This window comes from Podarcis raffonei, chromosome 1 (assembly GCF_027172205.1).
Source record: "Podarcis raffonei isolate rPodRaf1 chromosome 1, rPodRaf1.pri, whole genome shotgun sequence".
Lineage (NCBI taxonomy): Eukaryota > Metazoa > Chordata > Lepidosauria > Squamata > Lacertidae > Podarcis > Podarcis raffonei.
Genome location: NC_070602.1, coordinates 106,402,801 through 106,420,772, shown reverse-complemented (window position 1 = coordinate 106,420,772; position 17,972 = coordinate 106,402,801). Strand labels below are relative to the sequence as shown.

The window sequence follows — 17,972 nt, the reverse complement described above, 5'->3', positions numbered from 1 at the left end:
ACTCAGCATCCATTTTTCATAAAATTGGCAAAGGAAGACCACCACCCTTGGGAATTATGTATCAGTGGCATTATACGGCAGCTCTCCATGACTTAGAAGCATGGCGAAGAGAAGAGGTGAATGTTTATCCGAGGAAGAAGAAATTGAGAGTGATCTAGTCTGCCCTTACCTATTACTACAAATTTGCAAAATCTGGCCCCAAAATGTTGGAGATGTTCTTTGGATGCAACTTCTAAGCTTCAGAAGGAACTTGAGTCTCATATAAATGCAGATCAAGTATTGCCCAAAATGATCTTAAGGGATGGAAGTGGAGGAGGAAAGCCATCAAAGCAAACTAAAGATTGCTTCCATTTATAGCTGCCAAATTGCCAATATTGCACCAATTAGCCTTTGGGGTGTGTTGTCTAAATAAGATTATTTACAGCCCACAAAATGCTGTAAATTTAACAAGTAGAAGTTGCATTACCTTATGCAGTCAAGTTTGGGATATTTACCCTGTCTACCCAATCCAATGTGCAAATACTTATTTTTTTGCCAACAGATTTTATAACGTCCTTGCTTCCTGGTATGCCCCCAAATATTTGGATTGGTTTGCACTTTGAGATCCGTACACGTGAAAACAGGTGGACAGATGGCAGTGAGTTGGTATATTCCAACTTCCATCCATTGCTGCATGGAAGACTAAGGAAAATTGAGCATGATGTGAGTCATTGGAGGGTTTTTCTCCATTGTAGGCTTTTTATTATACCGTATTTTTCGCTCTATAGGATGCACTTTTTCCCCTCCAAAAATGAAGGGGAAATGTGTGTGTCCTATAGAGCGAATGCAGGCTTTTGCTGAAGCCTGGAGAGCGAGGGGGTCGGTGCGCACCGACTCCTCTCGCTCTCCAGGCTTCAGGAAGCTATCCGCAAGCCTTCGGAGCGTGGCGGGAGTGCCCGCTGGGCTCCAAAGGCTTGCGGATAGCAGCAAGCTCTGGGAGCGAACCCATTCTGGGGGCTGGGGTCAGGGGAAGCTCGGGCTTCCCCCGCCCCCAGCCGGGCAAGCTCCCTTGCCACAACCTCGCCGCCGCTCCTGGACCCGTTCTGGGGTTGGGGGAAGCTCGGGCTTCTCCCGTCCCAGCCCTGCAGCTAAAAAGGAAGCCAAGACAGCAAGCAGGATCCATCCCGCTCACTGTCTTGGCTTCTTCCAAAGCCGCGCGCAGCCTCTCCCGGCTGGAGAGGTTGTGCATGGCTAAAGAGGAAGCCAAGACAGCCAGCGGAATGGATCCCGCTGGCTGTCTTGGCTTCTTTGCTCTTTGGGGGTGGGGGGGTCTTTATTCCCCCCCCAAAAAAAACACACCTAGGTGCGCCCTATGGTCCGGTGCGCCCTATAGAGCGAAAAATACGGTAAGTGGATTAAGCACTGCTAAAATGGGGAAGGCTCCCATTTTCAACAGCAGTTTCAATATAAACTGTTTCATGCTACTGTAGGCACTCTGCCACTGCCAATCAGCTCTAACTGGTAAGCTCCCAGTTGTTCCTTTGTAACCATGTTGTTTCCTTCCCCACACCTGACCTCACATCCAACCCAGGTGGTTCAAATTGGGACCCCTTTGGGGCCAAATTTGGCCCTTGGATCAGACGTTCCCCACCCCTTTTTAATGAAATACAGTGGTACCTCGGGTTAAGAATTTAATTCATTCCGGAGGTCCGTTCTTAACCTGAGGTACCACTTTAGCTAATGGGGCCTCCCGCTGCTGCTGCCCCCCCCCCGGCGACCCCACGATTTCTGTTCTCATCCTGACGTACAGTTCTCAATCTGAGGTACTACTTCTGGGTTAGCGGAATCTGTAAGCTGAAGTGTCTGTAACCCAAGGTACCACTGTATGCTAATCTACTATTACTCAGCCTTCTATGTTTGTTTGCTTTTCAGTTTTTTGATGATGAGGTGAATAACCAGTGTGGTGTTTTGCTCAACAATCCGAAATCACCGTATGCTGGAACTTGGAATTTCACTTCCTGTGCCAGTATTCAAACTCTGGCCATATGTCAGATGAAGTCAGGTAAGTCTGAGAATAATAAATTTGCATATGAGACAAAATATTATTAAAACTTAATGCACAGTAGTTTCATTATTAAATGATGCATGGAATGTGTCACAGGAGGTTTCATTTTAGGAGAGGTCGCTTTACTTTCTCTCACACACAGTAAGGAATACTACTTAAAATGGTGCCTGTGTCAGCTGCAGTTTTTATAATATTCACTTTTTTTAATAAAACAAAATATTGATCAATCAAGGGCACTGATTGTTTGACCTCTTAAGTGATTGCTCAACTAATTGTTGCAGTTCTAATCTTACCACTTCACTGAAAATATTATGAACAACATGGGTTAAAAAAACGGTAAAGTACCCCTGACAGTTAAGTCCAGTCGCAGACGACTCTGGGGTTGCGGCACTCATCTCACTTTACAGGTCGAGGGAGCCGGCTTTTGTCCGCAGACAGTTTTTCTGGGTCATGGGGCCAGCATAAATAAGCCGCTTCTGGTGAAACCAGAGTAGCGCACAGAAACGCCATTTACCTTATCGCCGGAGCGGTACCTATTTATCTACTTGCACTTTTTGGTGTGCTTTCGAACTGCAAGGTTGGCAGGAGCTGGGAATGAGCAGCGGGAGCTCACCCCGTCTCGGGGATTCGAACTGCTAACCTTTTGATGGGCAAGCCCAAGGCTCAGTGGTTTAGACCACGGATATAATACCTTTTAACAGTTTGAAACAAAATCTGCCCAAGACCTAGGTGATGTGTTTTTTCTTCTTCTAAAAATCAGACTGTTAGACGAATGATACCATTTCTCTTGCTCAACTATTTTTTTCTTTCATTAGATGAGGCAGAAAACCAGACACAGCAAGTGCTTAATGTCACCGTGAACTATCTAAATGTCACATACACCATAATTCTGAAGAACTTGACATGGCATGATGCACAACAGGAGTGCCTGCAGAATAATATGCAGCTGGTTAGCATCACAGGACAATACCATCAGGCTTTTCTTGCTATGCAGGCTGCCCGTTATAATTACCCACTGTGGATTGGACTCTCCAGCGAAGATGTAAGGCTTGTTTCTGAACCTATTCAAAATATGTCATTTGAATAAGAGGGTTTGGGGAAAACCTACTGAGCTATATTAAACGATGGGGTAAAATGACAGACCTTTGCTGCCGCTTTTGTCTGCGGCAGCAACATGTCTTGTGAATATATGTTTAAAAAGCCTAATACACAAATAAATAGCTGTGTTATATAGAATGAGCACAGCACATTAATTAGAAAGTAAAATCCGTTCAGTCCCACTGAAATCATTGTGGTGGGGGGAGGGTTGGCAAAGCACCCCCAACTTTCTTGAGAATCACTAGAGTTAACCTACAAAAGTAACAACACACACAAATTACAAGCGGATATATCTCCCTGGGTGGGTCAACAAATATACTCAGATTCTGGTATTGCTTTGTTCTGCTTTAAGCAGACCTTAAACAAAACTGGTACAGTGGTACCTCAGGTTAAGTACTTAATTCGTTCCGGAGGTCCGTACTTAACCTGAAACTGTTCTTAACCTGAAGCACTACTTTAGCTAATGGGGCCTCCTGCTGCTGCCGTGCCGCTGGAGCACAATTTCTGTTCTCATCCTGAAGCAAAGTTCTTAACCCGAGGTACTATTTCTGGGTTAGCGGAGTCTGTAACCTGAAGCGTATGTAACCCGAGGTACCACTGTACATGAAATGCATTTAGGATTTGAACTTGGAGTTCTTGTATTGAAGATTAGCAGTACCCATTGAATCATATTGAACACGAGAAGCTACATTATATGGAGTCAGACCATTGGCCCATCTGACACTGTACTGTTCACACTGACACGCAGTGGCACTCCAGGACTTTAGGCATGGGTCTCTCCCACTCTTCCATGAAGATGCTGGGGATTGGACCTTAGACCTTCTGAATGCCAAGCAGATGTACTACCATCAGGGAATTGCTCTTACTTGTCTTGGATCTTCATAATGCAAGCCTTTTTTCTTTATGGTTATGCCACCAGGACGGAATTCATTATCACTGGGCTGACAAAAAGCACATTAGCTTTAGTCAGTGGTCCAAAGAAGACGAAGATTTACTTGATGAATGCGTATATTTGGACAGAGATGGGCTTTGGAAAACATCTGACTGCTATACGCAAAAGCCAGGAGCAATTTGCTACCTTCCAGCAAGTAGGTTTGAATGAATAAATCTTTTATTTGCGTCAGCAATAAAACAACAATACTATATACAAAGAATAGAAATAAAAAGTCAATTATATAAAATACATTTTAGGGTTTTGAATCAATAGTCAAATAGTGGATCTTATTTTGATTGCCCCAGCTAAAAAACCCTGCAACCTTTGCTGTCACCTGCTTTTACACTTACTACGTGAAATATATGCTACTGCTTTGAGAATGCTTTTAGATACATTGAAATAAACCAATGAAAACACTTTATTATATTTTTTTAAAAAAAAGGTTTTTAGATTTTTTTAATAACCATTAAAATCCATCAGTACATCTAATGGTGTTTGTTATATCCATTGTCTCTAGACATACACTTACACGTTCAACATGCAAAATATTACTTAACGTAACTCCTCCACTGACAATACTGAGTGGTTGGTATAAGAAGATCTTGATTTTGGTCATTAGCATAGATAAAGAAAGGGGCCTGTGTGTCTTGGAAAGTGTCTCTATTCATTATGCCTTTACTTGCCCTCCTGCGTCTGGTGAGACGCTCAAACATTGCTACATCCCAGATATTATTTTCCCATATGTTATGGGGTATTTCAGTCTGGTTCTTCCATTGCTGAGCCATCACTAATCGTGTTGCGGTCAGTAAGAAGCCTACTAGTTCCCTGTTGCACAGGGTGGAGTCTATAAGTCTATGTCCAAAGAAGGCAGGATTTGGAGAAAGGAATTGGCCTGTAATTGAGGGTATAATGGAGAACACTCTACTCCAAAAGTTTTTAACATTGGGACATTCCCACCAAACATGAATCAGGTTTTTCACAGCCTTTGCCAGGCTGACTGGCGTCCAGTGCCATCAGAAAATGGTCTTGAACGAGGCCTCCTGTAAGCAGGCAGAAATTGTTTTGAGCAGGGGGTGGCCCAGATACCCTTCCATTTGTGATCTTCAATTGGGTGGCCTAAATCTGATTCCCATACATTTTGAAGGCCTATAGCAACCCCTGCCTCATGATCTAATAGATTGCTGTATATTTGGGAAGCAGCATCCTTCAAGTCATATGTCTGGCCTGCCGCATAATGATTCAAACAAGGTAAGTGTATGTAGGCTGTCTCCCCTGCGCACCAAATGGAAGTGCAAAAGAATGATCCCAAGCTACCTGAAACCAGGTAGTATGAGTGCCTTTCAATTTACCTTGCAGGTCCTCTTTGGAAATTGCTTTCCCTCTGGGAAGCAGGTCACGGGTTGTGTAAATGCCTACGTTCCCCCAATCCTTGAACTGTTGCTGTTTATATTTGCGTCTGAAAGCTGTCGTGATCCAAGAACGGGACCAGTGGTGAATGGTCAGGGGCCAGAGTTTTGCTCCATGTTCTCCACACCATCAGTACTGATCTAGTAAATGGATTGTCTATATTTTCCTTACCTCCTTCAAGTTGCTTTCTAGGCCAACTAATTTTGATTTGAGTAAATATGAACTGCCTTTAAAAAATGTACAGTGGTGCCTCGCGAGACGAAATTAATTCGTTCCGCAAGTCTTTTCGTCTTGCGAAGCACGGTCCGTCGCAACTGCACCTCTTCAAGCAGCTTTAAGAAAAAAGGAAACAAACTTGCAAGATGTTTTCGTCTTGCAAAGCAAGCCCATAGGGAAAATCGTCTTGCGAAGCAACTCAAAAAACAAAAAACGCTTTCGTCTTGCGAGTTTTTCGTCTTCCGAGGCATTCGTCTTGCGAGGTACCACTGTACCTTCTTTTTCTTTCTTTTTTAGATGAAACTGACAAACCTGAGGTGTTTGACTTTATTAAATGTCCACACAAGATTAAGAATACACCATGGATGCCATTTCGAAACAGTTGTTATTCCTTCATGATAGCAAAAGACAGATGGAAAGGATTGAAGTCAGATGAGGCCCACCATTTATGCAGGATGATGAGTAAGAAGTTTCTTTTAAAGTTTGTTTTGTATTTCTATGTTCATAACTTTTGAATCATTTTTTTTCAGATCTGAGAGGACTCTGCTTGTTTCCTTCATAAGGGTACATGAGTAATAATTTCCACTAAAGCAGCCTCTTCTCCCCTCACCCCCTTAGAACTGCAGTCTTGGGAGCACTGCAGTTGCTTCCATGTTACCACTGTTTCTTCACATAGTTGTACAGTGGTACCTCGGGTTAAGTACTTAATTCGTTCCGGAGGTCTGTTCTTAACCTGAAACTGTTCTTAACCTGAAGCACCACTTTAGCTAATGGGGCCTCCTGCTGCTGCTGCGCCGCCGGAGCACGATTTCTGTTCTCATCCTGAAGCAAAGTTCTTAACCCGAGGTACTATTTCTGGGTTAACGGAGTCTGTAACCTGAAGCATATGTAACCCGAGGTACCACTGTACTTTATTAGTCAAAGGAAATAAGCAGGGATCATATCTGTGAACAGGCACAGAATTATCTACATAGCTGTGCAGATTTTACAATGCAATCGTGTATGTTTGCTCAGAAAGAAGCCTCATTGAGTTCATTGGGCTTACTCCAAGGTAAGGATTGTATGTCACTGGAGACTTGTAATATATATGTGGTTCTCTCTGGCCTTGCTTGCACTCTGCTCACCACAGACTTAGAAAAACATTGCAATAAAAACATCTGTTGGCTATTTAGATTTGCAATGTGTTAATGTGAACTGTGTTGGACCTCTTTTGTATCTAGATTATGTTTAAGAGAAATGATGCCTTTTAAAAGAAGCTTCTCTTGACCTGCTAGAACGGCATCCAGGAAAAAAAGATTCCAGTGTGTAGGCTTCTTACAAAAAAAGCATTTAGAAAGTGAATGCAGTTTTGTATAGTTTTTAAAAAAGCATTTTGAGTTCTCCTGGACCATGAACATTCCCTGCTGTTGCCATTAGCAATTGGTATTGAAAGCTATACCACCTTCTGAGCTTAGATGTTCTGTTTACCTACTGTAGATAAGTATCTCTCAGCTGCTACTGCCATCTTACATTAATTTGTCTAATGCTGTTTTAAAGCCATATAGTCAAGCAGCCATTATATTACATCTTATGGCTGTCAATGCCATATTTTAATTGCGTGAAGATTTGCTTTATCTTAGTTTGGCCTGAATCTACTACTAGTTTAGTTTCATTGGATGACCCTAAAAGTATGGGAGAGGAAGAAAAAATATCACCACTGCACATTATGTATAATTTTATAAACCTCTGTCATATTTCCCCTCACTCATCTTTCCCCCCCCCCTTTACTGAAAAGCTCCAAATGCTTTACCTTCACTGTATATGGAAAGTGTTCTGCTCTGTGGTGTGTGTGTGTGTGTAATGTGTCAACCAGATCACTAGACAATCTCTCATTTATAGGAAAGAGTATTACAGTCCATTTCCTAATGATACCCAATATGGAGTTCCCATTTCACACACTGCAGAGCCTTCACGAGAGATAGCCATTGTGGTGCCCTCCAGATGTTGGACTACAATTCCTATTAGACCCAACCAGGCATTACCAATGGATGGGGATGATGGGAGCTGTGGTCCAACCAGGAGCAGTTCATCAGTGGGGTTGAGCCATAGCAACAACCTCCTACAAACAGGGTCATTGCTGCTTACCAGGAAGAGTGAGACATTGACTACTTTCTGGGTGTATTGAAGAGAGCACTGGGTTGGTTCTGCCGTGCATCCACACAACCCTGCTTCACCACCACTTCACCCTTCCCAGGAAGCAGTGACAACCCTACTGCAGAGAGGCTATTGCTGCTGCTCTACTATAGCCACCAGGCTTGTCTCCCTTGAGCCCAACAGCACCTAGTAGGCCAAACCTCACCCCTCTCTATGCTTTTCCATAATTTATGTGTCATGACCTCTGTACATCCAGACCTAAGAAAGAGCAGCTGACTTCTGTCACTAATCATTGAAGATTATTATTTTTTTGTTTTGGTTTAAAAACTAAGGTAAACAGCTAAACCTTGGTAGCCCCTTCCTTGAATTAATTTCATAAACTGTCTATAAAATCCTGCCAAATCCATTAAGTGATTTGACTTTTAAAAATTGCTTCAACAGATATGAATGCCTCCCTCTTGACTATCAGGGATGAAGATGAAAATAGTTTTGTTGTTGAGCAGCTCCATTCTTTCAGTGGCCTTGCTCGCTGGCTGTGGTTGGGTCTGATTTATGACGCTGATGGTAAGTTGTAAGTTCTGTAAAGCCCTCTTGCTAGGATGAATGCCTTTCTTAAACATACAAAGAGACCAAAGCTTGTAACATTGTCTACAGCCATTGATGAGGATTTAAAAAACAAAACAAAAGAATTATATTTGATTAGAGTTCAAATTGTCAAATACAGGTTGATCGGTGAGAGTCTTTAAGCTTACTCAAGAACACTTTGGATAATTTGTTCCTTATTCAAGCTTATTTTTATTGTAGAATTTAATGACAACCTAAAGAAGATGCATGCTGGATGCAGATTTGGGGGCTCAGAAGTCATTACCGTATTTTTCGCACCATGAGACGCTCCGTCCCATAGGACGCACCTAGTTTTTTGGGGGGGGGGAATAAAGGGAAAAAAAATTCCCTTTATTTCCCCCCCAAAAGCAGGTCAGGGAAACCGAACCAGGTCGAGGAACAGCGGGATGGTGGCGCTGCGCCTCCCTGCTGTATCCCGAGCTTGTGGGGCTGGCTGATGTCTGCCTGGCGCGCGGGGCGCTCTGCTTCAGCGGGCCCCACCCGCCAGGCAGCAGGCTGCTATCCGCAGCGTGGGGAGCCCTGCGGGGAACTCCTGCAGGGCTCCCCACACTGCGGCTGTCTGCCCGGCGCGAGGGGCGCTCTGATTCAGGGCGCCCCGCCCGCCGGGCGGCAGGCTGCTATCCGCAGCTTGGGGAGCCTTGCGGGGAACTCCTGCAGGGCTCCCCACGCTGCGGATGTCTGCCCAGTGCGAGGGGCGCTCTGCTTCAGGGCGCGCCACCCGCCGGGCGGCAGGCTGCTATCCGCAGCGTGTGGAGCCCTGAGGGGAACTCCTGCAGGGCTCCCCACTCTGCGGATGTCTGCCTGGCGTGAGGGGCGCTCTGCTTCAGGGCGCCTGTCGTGCTGGGCGGCAGGCTGCTATCCGCAGCGTGCGGAGCCCTGTGGGGAACTCCTGCGGGGCTCCGCACGCTGCAGATGTCTGCCCGGCGCAAGGGGCGCTCTGCTTCAGGGCGTCCCTCGCGCCGGGCGGCAGGCTGCTATCTGCAGCGTGGGGAGCCCTGCGGGGAACTCCTGCAAGGCTCCCCACGCTGCGGATGTGTTCCCGAAGCGCCGGGCGCTCTGCTTTCAGGGCACCCGACGCTCCGGGAAGCAGGCTGCTATCCGCAGCCTAGACAGCCCTGCAGGAGTTCCCCTCAGGGCTCCACACGCTGCGGATAGCAGCCTGCCGCCCGGCGGGTGGCGCGCCCTGAAGCAGAGCGCCCCTCGCACCGGGCAGACATCCGCAGCGTGGGGAGCCCTGCAGGAGCTGGGTCTCCCACGGCTAGCGGATAGCTTCCTGAAGCCTGGAGAGCGAGAGGGGTCGGTGCGCACCGACCCCTCTCACTCTCCAGGCTTCAGCGAAAGCCTGCATTCGCTCCATAGGACACACACACATTTTCCCTTGCTTTTTAGGAGGGAAAAAGTGCGTCCTATGGTGCGAAAAATACGGTAATCATGCCTGTCATTTTTAATCTGATAAGAAATACTAAATGCCTAATGTTCCTGGTGCGTCTGCTTTTGAGCGTTATTTGATTATTGCTCAAATATGGCAGTTAGGGTTGCCATACTTCCTCTTTTTCCAGGACAGGTCCTCTTTCTCAGGGGTAACATTTTTGTATGTGGGTGCATGGCTACTTTTTATGTTGTACATGCAGTACTAGACAACCAAGTGCAAAACATATACATACTGTGTGAGTTTTGCATGATGCAGGAATGGACCAGGTCCTTGTTTTTGTGTATTTTGAAAGGACATTGTAGAATGTGCCCACTCCCACACCCCAAGCGCCAGCCAGCAAGTGTGTCCTCTTTTTCGCTCTTCAAAATATGGCAACCCTACAGGTAGTTTCCTTCCTCAAGCCCTTCATTGCACAACTTCAGCCCACTCGTTTCACTTGCAACTCTGGTTCTGCAGAAGGGAGTTTCTGTGCTGCTTTCATGTAAACATAAAATGTTTCTAACGAATTAATGCAGTGGGAATACTGCAGCTGTTGGGGCAAAGTGTTATTCACCTGTTTTATAGATTTTATTTTACCATGTTTCACAGTATCTTCAAAGATTCCCCTGATAAGAAGGAATAATTTAGATGGAACAAACATTAGGCTCATCTAGACTTCCGCATATCCCCACTGCTTTCCTCCAGGAAAATCTGATCTTTAGCGCTGAATCAGAGCAAACATCAACGGGATTTTCCGTGGATTGACATTTGCTTTGATTCAACACTAAACAGCAGATTTTCTGAGGAAATACCTTTATGAAAATTCCCCCCAAAAATACATTTTTTTCACCTGAAGGTAGATTTTAAAATACTGATTTATTTTATTTTTCCCTCTTGGCATAGTTAACGGTTCTAGTAAAATTAGTACAATGCTAACATAAAACAAGTAAGAGTTAACATGGAATAGTAACAGAAACTAGATACCTCAGGTTAGGTATAGTGATAAAAGTGTAGAATTGTGTATTTCACCATCTGCAGAGAGAAAATCCAGATGTTAGCATTAATACTGTTACCCAATTCCAGTGAGAACATTTTTCTTTAATAAAAAAAAGTTTTCCATACTGGATATCTCTGCCAGCAAAGATGTTATAGGAAGATGAACTACTATATCCCAACAGTTGGTGCATTCACAGCGCACCATTTAAAGGGATAATTCATGTTTGTTATGAATGCTTATGTGAGTATCTAGATGCATTGGGGTGTGTGGGTGTATTAATATAGTTTTTCTGGATTTAATTTTGATTATAAGAAACAATTCTAAAGTGGGAAAACATATTTTTAAAAAATTGTTGATACCGTCAACAAACCAGGCCACATCCAAATAGCATATGCAAAAGGTAAAGGTAAAGGGACCCCTGACCATATGCAAAAGGTACCTCCTTTTATTTCTAAGCCAAGTGTTGGTTATTACTGACCTTCCAGTAATGTTAACGTTAGCCATTGTGGGATAATTTCAGCACACTCCTCTCTTTTAAATAAAATCTGTAGCACTCATTATGGAAACTTCTTTTGTTTATTTTCTGCAGATGGTAATCTGAAGTGGGATGACAACACATACCTCTCATACAATAACTGGAGACTGGGGAGACCTTATGTAAAGAATAATAATTTTGTTGCTGGTATTGGTCTCGATGGTGTCTGGGATATGTACAATTACAGTGGCAACTGGTTACCTCTGCAATTTAGCCTACACAGCATCCTTGTCTGTAAAATAGAAATGGGTAAGCAATGTCTGCAATTTGGATTGAATTTCTAAATGCCTATGGTATTATTATTAATTTCTTTTACATATGCCTAAAACTAAAAAAAACTAAACTTCTGTCCTTGTTGTAATATTGAAATAGGACCCAAAGAATACAAACCACCACTGCCCGAGAAACTACCCCATGGAAATAAGACGTACTGGATCCTTCAAAAACAGCTCAGTTGGTATGATGCATGGAGAGAATGCAAACGAAATGGCAGCGATTTAGCCAGCGTACACAGTGAATCGCAGCAAGTCTTTCTGGAAAATATTGTAAAAAGAGATGGATATCCACTTTGGATTGGTTTATCCAATCATAACGTGAGTTTGAACTGTTTCATGTGCTTTTACAACCATATCCCCATGCTGTTATCTTTAAAGGTTTTTCGTTTCTGTTAGCAATATTTTAACTTGTCTCATGCATTAAACACATTGTAGGGACACGGGTGGTGCTGTGATCCAATAATTAGCCGTGATGCCTCTTTATCCCTGTTTGCTAAAACAAAAAGTGACATCTGCACTTGTTCAACTGGAATTGAATTGCTCTCTTTCTAGGAAAGTGATTCCGATTTTGAGTGGTCTGATGGAAGCACATTTGACTACAAGCCCTGGGAATATGAGCATTCACATTCTCCTGGAAATTGTTTCTTACTGGACACTAAAGGATTTTGGAATCGCTTGGATTGCTCGCGTGGCGCTGATGGTGCTATTTGCTACTACCCTTCAAACAGTAAGTCTGCATTCATGTGTCCAGTGTGGTGCTAAGACCAAAGAGAACGATGAGGGCAGATCCCACCCCAACCCCTGGCCCTATACTTAAAAGCATTTCCTTAAAAGCAAGTCCTACTGGTAGCACGCTGAGGATTGTTGGCCAAAGAATATAAGAATAGCCGTGCTGAATCAGGCCAGTGGCTCATCTGGTCCAGCATCCCATGCTCACAGTGGCCAACCAGATACCTATGGGAAACATCGAAGCAGGATCTGAGTGCAACAGCATTCTCCCAGAAACTGGCATTCAGAGGTAGACTCTGGAATTCCATCTCAGGCATCAGAGGGAAAGGTCTGTATTCCCTGGGGTGCCCTCTGATGTATCATAGTCCTGTACCTTTACAGTAAATTAAATTGCTCCGACACAGCATCAGATATATATGTGTGTGTGCCAACAGTCAGTTTGTGTTTATGTGGCAATGGCTTGTCGAGGCTCCATTGAACCACCTGAATGGATGATAGGAGTGCCTTCAGATGTTTGGATGATGATGTTATTTATATTTTCACAGAAGTACAGTCAAAGCAAGCAGAAAATCCTACATACTGCCCAAAAACTACTGGTAGTGCTTCACAGTGGATACAGTATAAACAGCATTGCTATGCATTTGATTTGGCATTTTACAATTTCTCTATATACAATTGGAAAGAAGCTAAAGAAGTCTGCAAGAAGCTTGGTATGTCCAAATTATGCATCATGTTACGTCTTAAAAAAGAGACAATAATATAATTAAAAATATTTTGGATAGAGAGCTGATTTTTTTTGTTACTACTTTGAATGTTGCCATAAATTATTTCCATAAATGTTAATAAAGAGAACTTTCAAGAAGTTATTTTCACTTTTGACCACTAACATTATCCACTTAGATCCTTCTGCAACACTTTTGACTATAGAAAATGAGGAAGAAAATAAGTTTGTGAGCGCACACTTACGAGAACATTATTTCGTCACTGGAAGAGTATGGCTTGGAATGCAAGAAAATGGTAAGCAGTGAATAACTATGAATCACTTGTGACTTATAACTGTTAAGGCTGGAATCCTGACCGTGCCTGTTCAGAAGTAAGCTCCATTGAATTCAGTGGGACTTGCTCCTAGGGAGTGGGATTAGGATTGCAACCTAATACAGTGGTACCTTGGGTTAAGAAATTAATTCGAACTGGAGGTCCTTTCTTAACCTGAAACTGTTCTTAACCTGAGGTACCACTATAGCTAATGGGGCCGCCGCGCCGCCAGAGCACGATTTCTGTTCTCATCCTGAAGCAAAGTTCTTAACCCGAGGTACTATTTCTGGGTTGGTGGAGTCTGTACCCTGAAGCATCTGTAACCCAAGGTACCACTGTACTGTACAAGGCTTAATAAGCAAGGCAGGTGAACTCAGGCATCTGTTAGTCCTTCAAGGAGAGTTAGCTGCATTCCATATTTCCACTGATTTTAGCGAAAATGAAGTTTATTTGGATTATGCTCCTGAAATTTACTGTGCACTACAAGTGCATTATTAAAATCTTAATGAATAGAAATCAAATAAAGAACATGCATTGCAACTTGGCTTATTTTCCATCCTGTAAATAAAAGCACAGAGAAAGAGAATTAGCCAGGCTAGAGGGCATTAGCCAAGGATGTATGTACCTGGTTATTTCAAATCATTTCATCTATGTCTAGCTCTGCAACTCGCAGCCATATGCAGGCATAGAGAGATTGTTCGTTTTACCGGTTTTTCTTCTGGCCTAATGGTTTTCTATCTATTCCTCTAAACCTACCATAGACCTTCTTTCCTAGGCTTCCCTGCTTCTCAGCTCTCTGCATCCTTCTGCCAGCACTAAAGCTTTTAGAAGCTGAATAGACTCTTGACTATTGGTGCTTAGTAGACTTTTCTGGCTCTGAACATTATATAATTAAATTGCTGCTTGTACACACTGTAATAATTGCAGCACATTTTTGCTGTTAAGGAATAACTTTTTGTGGGGTTTTCCCCCCTAATATACAGCTGAATCCATGAAGTGGCTTGATGGCTCAGAAATTAAATATGTCAACTGGGAAAAGGGAAAAGAGAAAGCCAATGGTAAATGTAGCGTTGTGTTTTCAACAAATGGTACATGGTCCAAAACTGACTGCAGAAATCTCCAAAGCAGAGTTGTTTGCAAAGCTCCTCAAGGTATGTATGATTTTGATTTTAAATTAATGTAGCTTTTTAAACTGGCCTCTGATTGTGTCAACAGGGGGGGTCCAATCTCTCATCAGGAGCAACTGTTTGTGATGTTGCTATATCAGTAAGATGCAGATTATCATCACCATCATGACACTAATAATACTATAGGTAATACTACACATAATAAATACAGAGATATGTGGAGGAGGAGAAAACCCATCTCCCTACAAAAACCTTCCTTTCCTGCAAATGTGTAGGGGCTTCTGTGAACATGGACAGAGGTAATAGAGAATGCCCATATTTCCTCAATGCAAAGAGCACGTCAAATCAATAAAGGGCTTTTCTTGCTGAAAATGAGAGGAGCAAGGGCAGGGAAATGCTTTGCATGCTAGCTGGCATGAAGTAGCCTCGCGCAACTCCTGTATAATATATATGATTTTCAGTCAAGTTGCTTCTGGATTAATAGTTACGGATGGATGACGTTGGGGTGTTTTTTTTTCCCTTACAGTCTCTAATCATGTAGGAGGGGCAATAGCTGTCGCTATTCTAATTATTGTCACACTTGTTGCTGGATTGATATGCTTCCTGTATAAGAAGAAACGACTGAATTGGGGTGGATTCTCTTCGGTACGCTATGAACGGGGGTTGTACGAAGATGAAACGGACACTATGTTTTCCAGAGATGGTGACTGAGGAACAGTTTGTGCTGGATTGGGCTGTTTAGGCATAATTTTATAGGTTTTGGTTTGGCAAACCTATACCAAATGTATTCAGTAGCAGGTAAATGCTGACCTCTGGGTTCAGTATGTATTTTTTGTTCAGGGTGTGACAGCAACCTTTCCCCCCACATTTGAAAGGAGGAGGGAAAGTCAACTGTGTTTCACCAACTGATTTAAACTCCAATCAGACTTTGCACTTTCCATGGTCTTTAAGATTTGCACATGCATTGAGATACGACCCTGAAACTGATTTTTGGACATGCTTTGATTTTTGGACATGCTCTCCTATATGAAGTATGATTGATGCCTAGAGAATCTTTTGGAATCGACTCACTGGACGCAAAATACATAATGTAATAACTTGTATCAAACATACTCTTTTACAGTGGTACCTCAGGTTACATACGCTTCAGGTTACAGACTCCGCTAACCCAGAAATAGTGCTTCAGGTTAAGAACTTTGCTTCAGGATGAGAACAGAAATCGGGCTCAGGTGGCGAGGCGGCAGCAGGAGGCCCCATTAGCTAAAGTGGTCTTCAGGTTAAGAACAGTTTCAGGTTAAGAACAGACCTCCGGAGCAAATTAAGTACTTAACCCGAGGTACCACTGTACTTAAAACCTGTTGGGGTACAGAAGGGTTGTTTTAAAGAAAGAAAGAAACTTGAAATGTTGACCTTTTTCAATAAAAGTTCCAAAGATCCCTCCCATCTTTGGTTCAGTTCTTTAGTTAGCTTTTTAGTTACAACAGTTAAAAGAATAACAACAATTTGTCAGCCTGCATTTTGAAAACATTTTTAACTTTAATAAGCCATACCGTTCCCACACATACAAATGCAAGAGGCCAAATGGAAACCAAGGGCTAAATGAAAGATTCAGACCCCTAGTATGTACTAACTAGCCTATAAAGAGTGGAACCTGGAAAAAGATTGTGGTTCCTGTTGATAATGTTTGACATTTGTCTTTATTACCTCTGCCATATTTTGCTACTTCTAAAGGGGTACTCATTTTGTTCTGTACTAATACAGAAAACACATTGAGCTGTATGTATTGTTAGCCCTACTTAGGTCCGTTAATTTCTGTGGGTGTCCTCTAAGTTGGTCTTCGTTGAATGCAACCCATTGATTAGCATCTAAAAGACATGCAGACGTGAGGGGGTCAAAGCACTACCATGGTTAAATGGGGTAGTCCACATTTTCTTCTTCTGACTATAGCTCCTACTTCTAGGTGGTGTTTCCTCCCCTCATGTCACCAAAGAGTCTTTTTCTTGGTTCTATGTTATGACATGGTAGGAACACCTGGCTTCATGTGATAAGCTTCTGCACACAACCGGCTCACCATGTGGTGACAGTTGTCACATAGAGCAAATCAAAGTGGCTTCAACACAGCGGCCAACCCCTAACTGAGCTTTAGAAGAAGAGGGGTAATTATAAGACACATATCATTTAATATGTAGCATAATATTTGTCTCTTAGCCAAAATAAAGGGACAGCTTCTATTAGTATAACTCCATTAATTTAATAAAAATGTACCGTGGAAATATTTAACTAATTGTTCTGATAATACTACTGACTTAAGGAATGCTGTCAAAGATAATACTAAAAAATAATTGGCTTACTACTCAATTTATTTTTATGCTAGGGGGGGTTTTGGCCAAAAAAGCCCCCCAAGAATCCCACATAGGTAGAGGATTCCCATTTAATAAACGAGACAAAAGCACTCCATATGCAAATAGAAAAGAGGTGCCTTAACAGATACTTGAAGAAAATCTTCATGTACGAGAGCAGGAAATCATTGGATGCCTAGGGCTCTGGGCTGTTTTTCCTTGGCCCAACATCCATTGTTCTGCATACTATGCATAGAGATAGGATCATGTAGCTACTCAATCTTGTTCTAATTAGCAAAATGAAAGCCACCCTATTAGCTTTCCTTTGGAAATGTGTGTGCGTGCATGTGAGGAGTCCCTTTTTTCAAGATTGTGTAACATCACCTATGGAGATATATATATGAATGAGTAGGCCTTTGTCCAACTTCACAGTTAGCTCTTGTGGACTGCTACTAGTCTCTTCCTGCTGTAGATCTCTTCAGCTGGGGCATTTCTGCAGGATCATTTAAACTGTGCTACTCATGCATTTCTGCCCACAAGTGTCTTTTCAGTGACAGCAGTATAATAATCTTATCAGTACATAATAAGGGAGGGTGATAGTGTGACGTATAAGGAGGGCTGCGTATGTGGCTCTGCACACCTTTTTTAAAAAAATTAAGCGTTTTGGAGAGGAGACATTTAACTGGACACACACTGTCTCAGACAATCTCCAACAAGTGCCCTCAGCAATACAGCAGTCCCAATAGCAATGAATGTGCTAGCTTGGGTAGACTGTGATCTCCAAGATACAAAATGCTCCTCTTTTAATATCTGGAAATTGTGATAACACAACTGCTTCTGTTGTACAACGAACGGGCAAAAAATTGGACATTTGTTGCACACAAAACGTTTGTGCAGAAAGGTCTTTAATATAGTGCCTATAACAGCCCATGAGGGACTGGTGAATGATAGTGATGCATGTGTGTGTGTGCATGTACACACACACACACGAGAAAAAATGCACTTTGTCTTCTTTTTTCTTTTTTAAGCATGATTTAGAATATTTAGATAAATAAAATGCCCATAACC

At 42.8% G+C, this 17,972-nt stretch overlaps 1 protein-coding gene across 5 annotated transcripts in view; it reads left to right on the top strand.

Annotated features, from left to right (window-relative positions):
• The window catches only part of LY75 (lymphocyte antigen 75), a 70,727-nt gene that overhangs the window by 35,345 nt on the left and 17,410 nt on the right, over positions 1–17,972 (top strand). For 3 of the 5 annotated variants that reach the window (XM_053407908.1, XM_053407900.1, XM_053407893.1), the window contains exons 23-34: positions 542–702; positions 1,912–2,041; positions 2,860–3,086; positions 4,062–4,230; positions 5,997–6,161; positions 8,274–8,396; positions 11,454–11,648; positions 11,772–11,992; positions 12,227–12,401; positions 12,949–13,113; positions 13,304–13,420; positions 14,422–14,589. In XM_053407908.1, coding sequence (XP_053263883.1) covers positions 542–702; positions 1,912–2,041; positions 2,860–3,086; positions 4,062–4,230; positions 5,997–6,161; positions 8,274–8,396; positions 11,454–11,648; positions 11,772–11,992; positions 12,227–12,401; positions 12,949–13,113; positions 13,304–13,420; positions 14,422–14,589 — 2,016 coding nt within the window. Of the gene's footprint in view, positions 1–541; positions 703–1,911; positions 2,042–2,859; positions 3,087–4,061; positions 4,231–5,996; positions 6,162–8,273; positions 8,397–11,453; positions 11,649–11,771; positions 11,993–12,226; positions 12,402–12,948; positions 13,114–13,303; positions 13,421–14,421; positions 14,590–15,091; positions 15,967–17,972 lie in introns of those variants that run through there. The other 2 variants (XM_053407924.1, XM_053407916.1) reach the window with 1 other exon arrangement.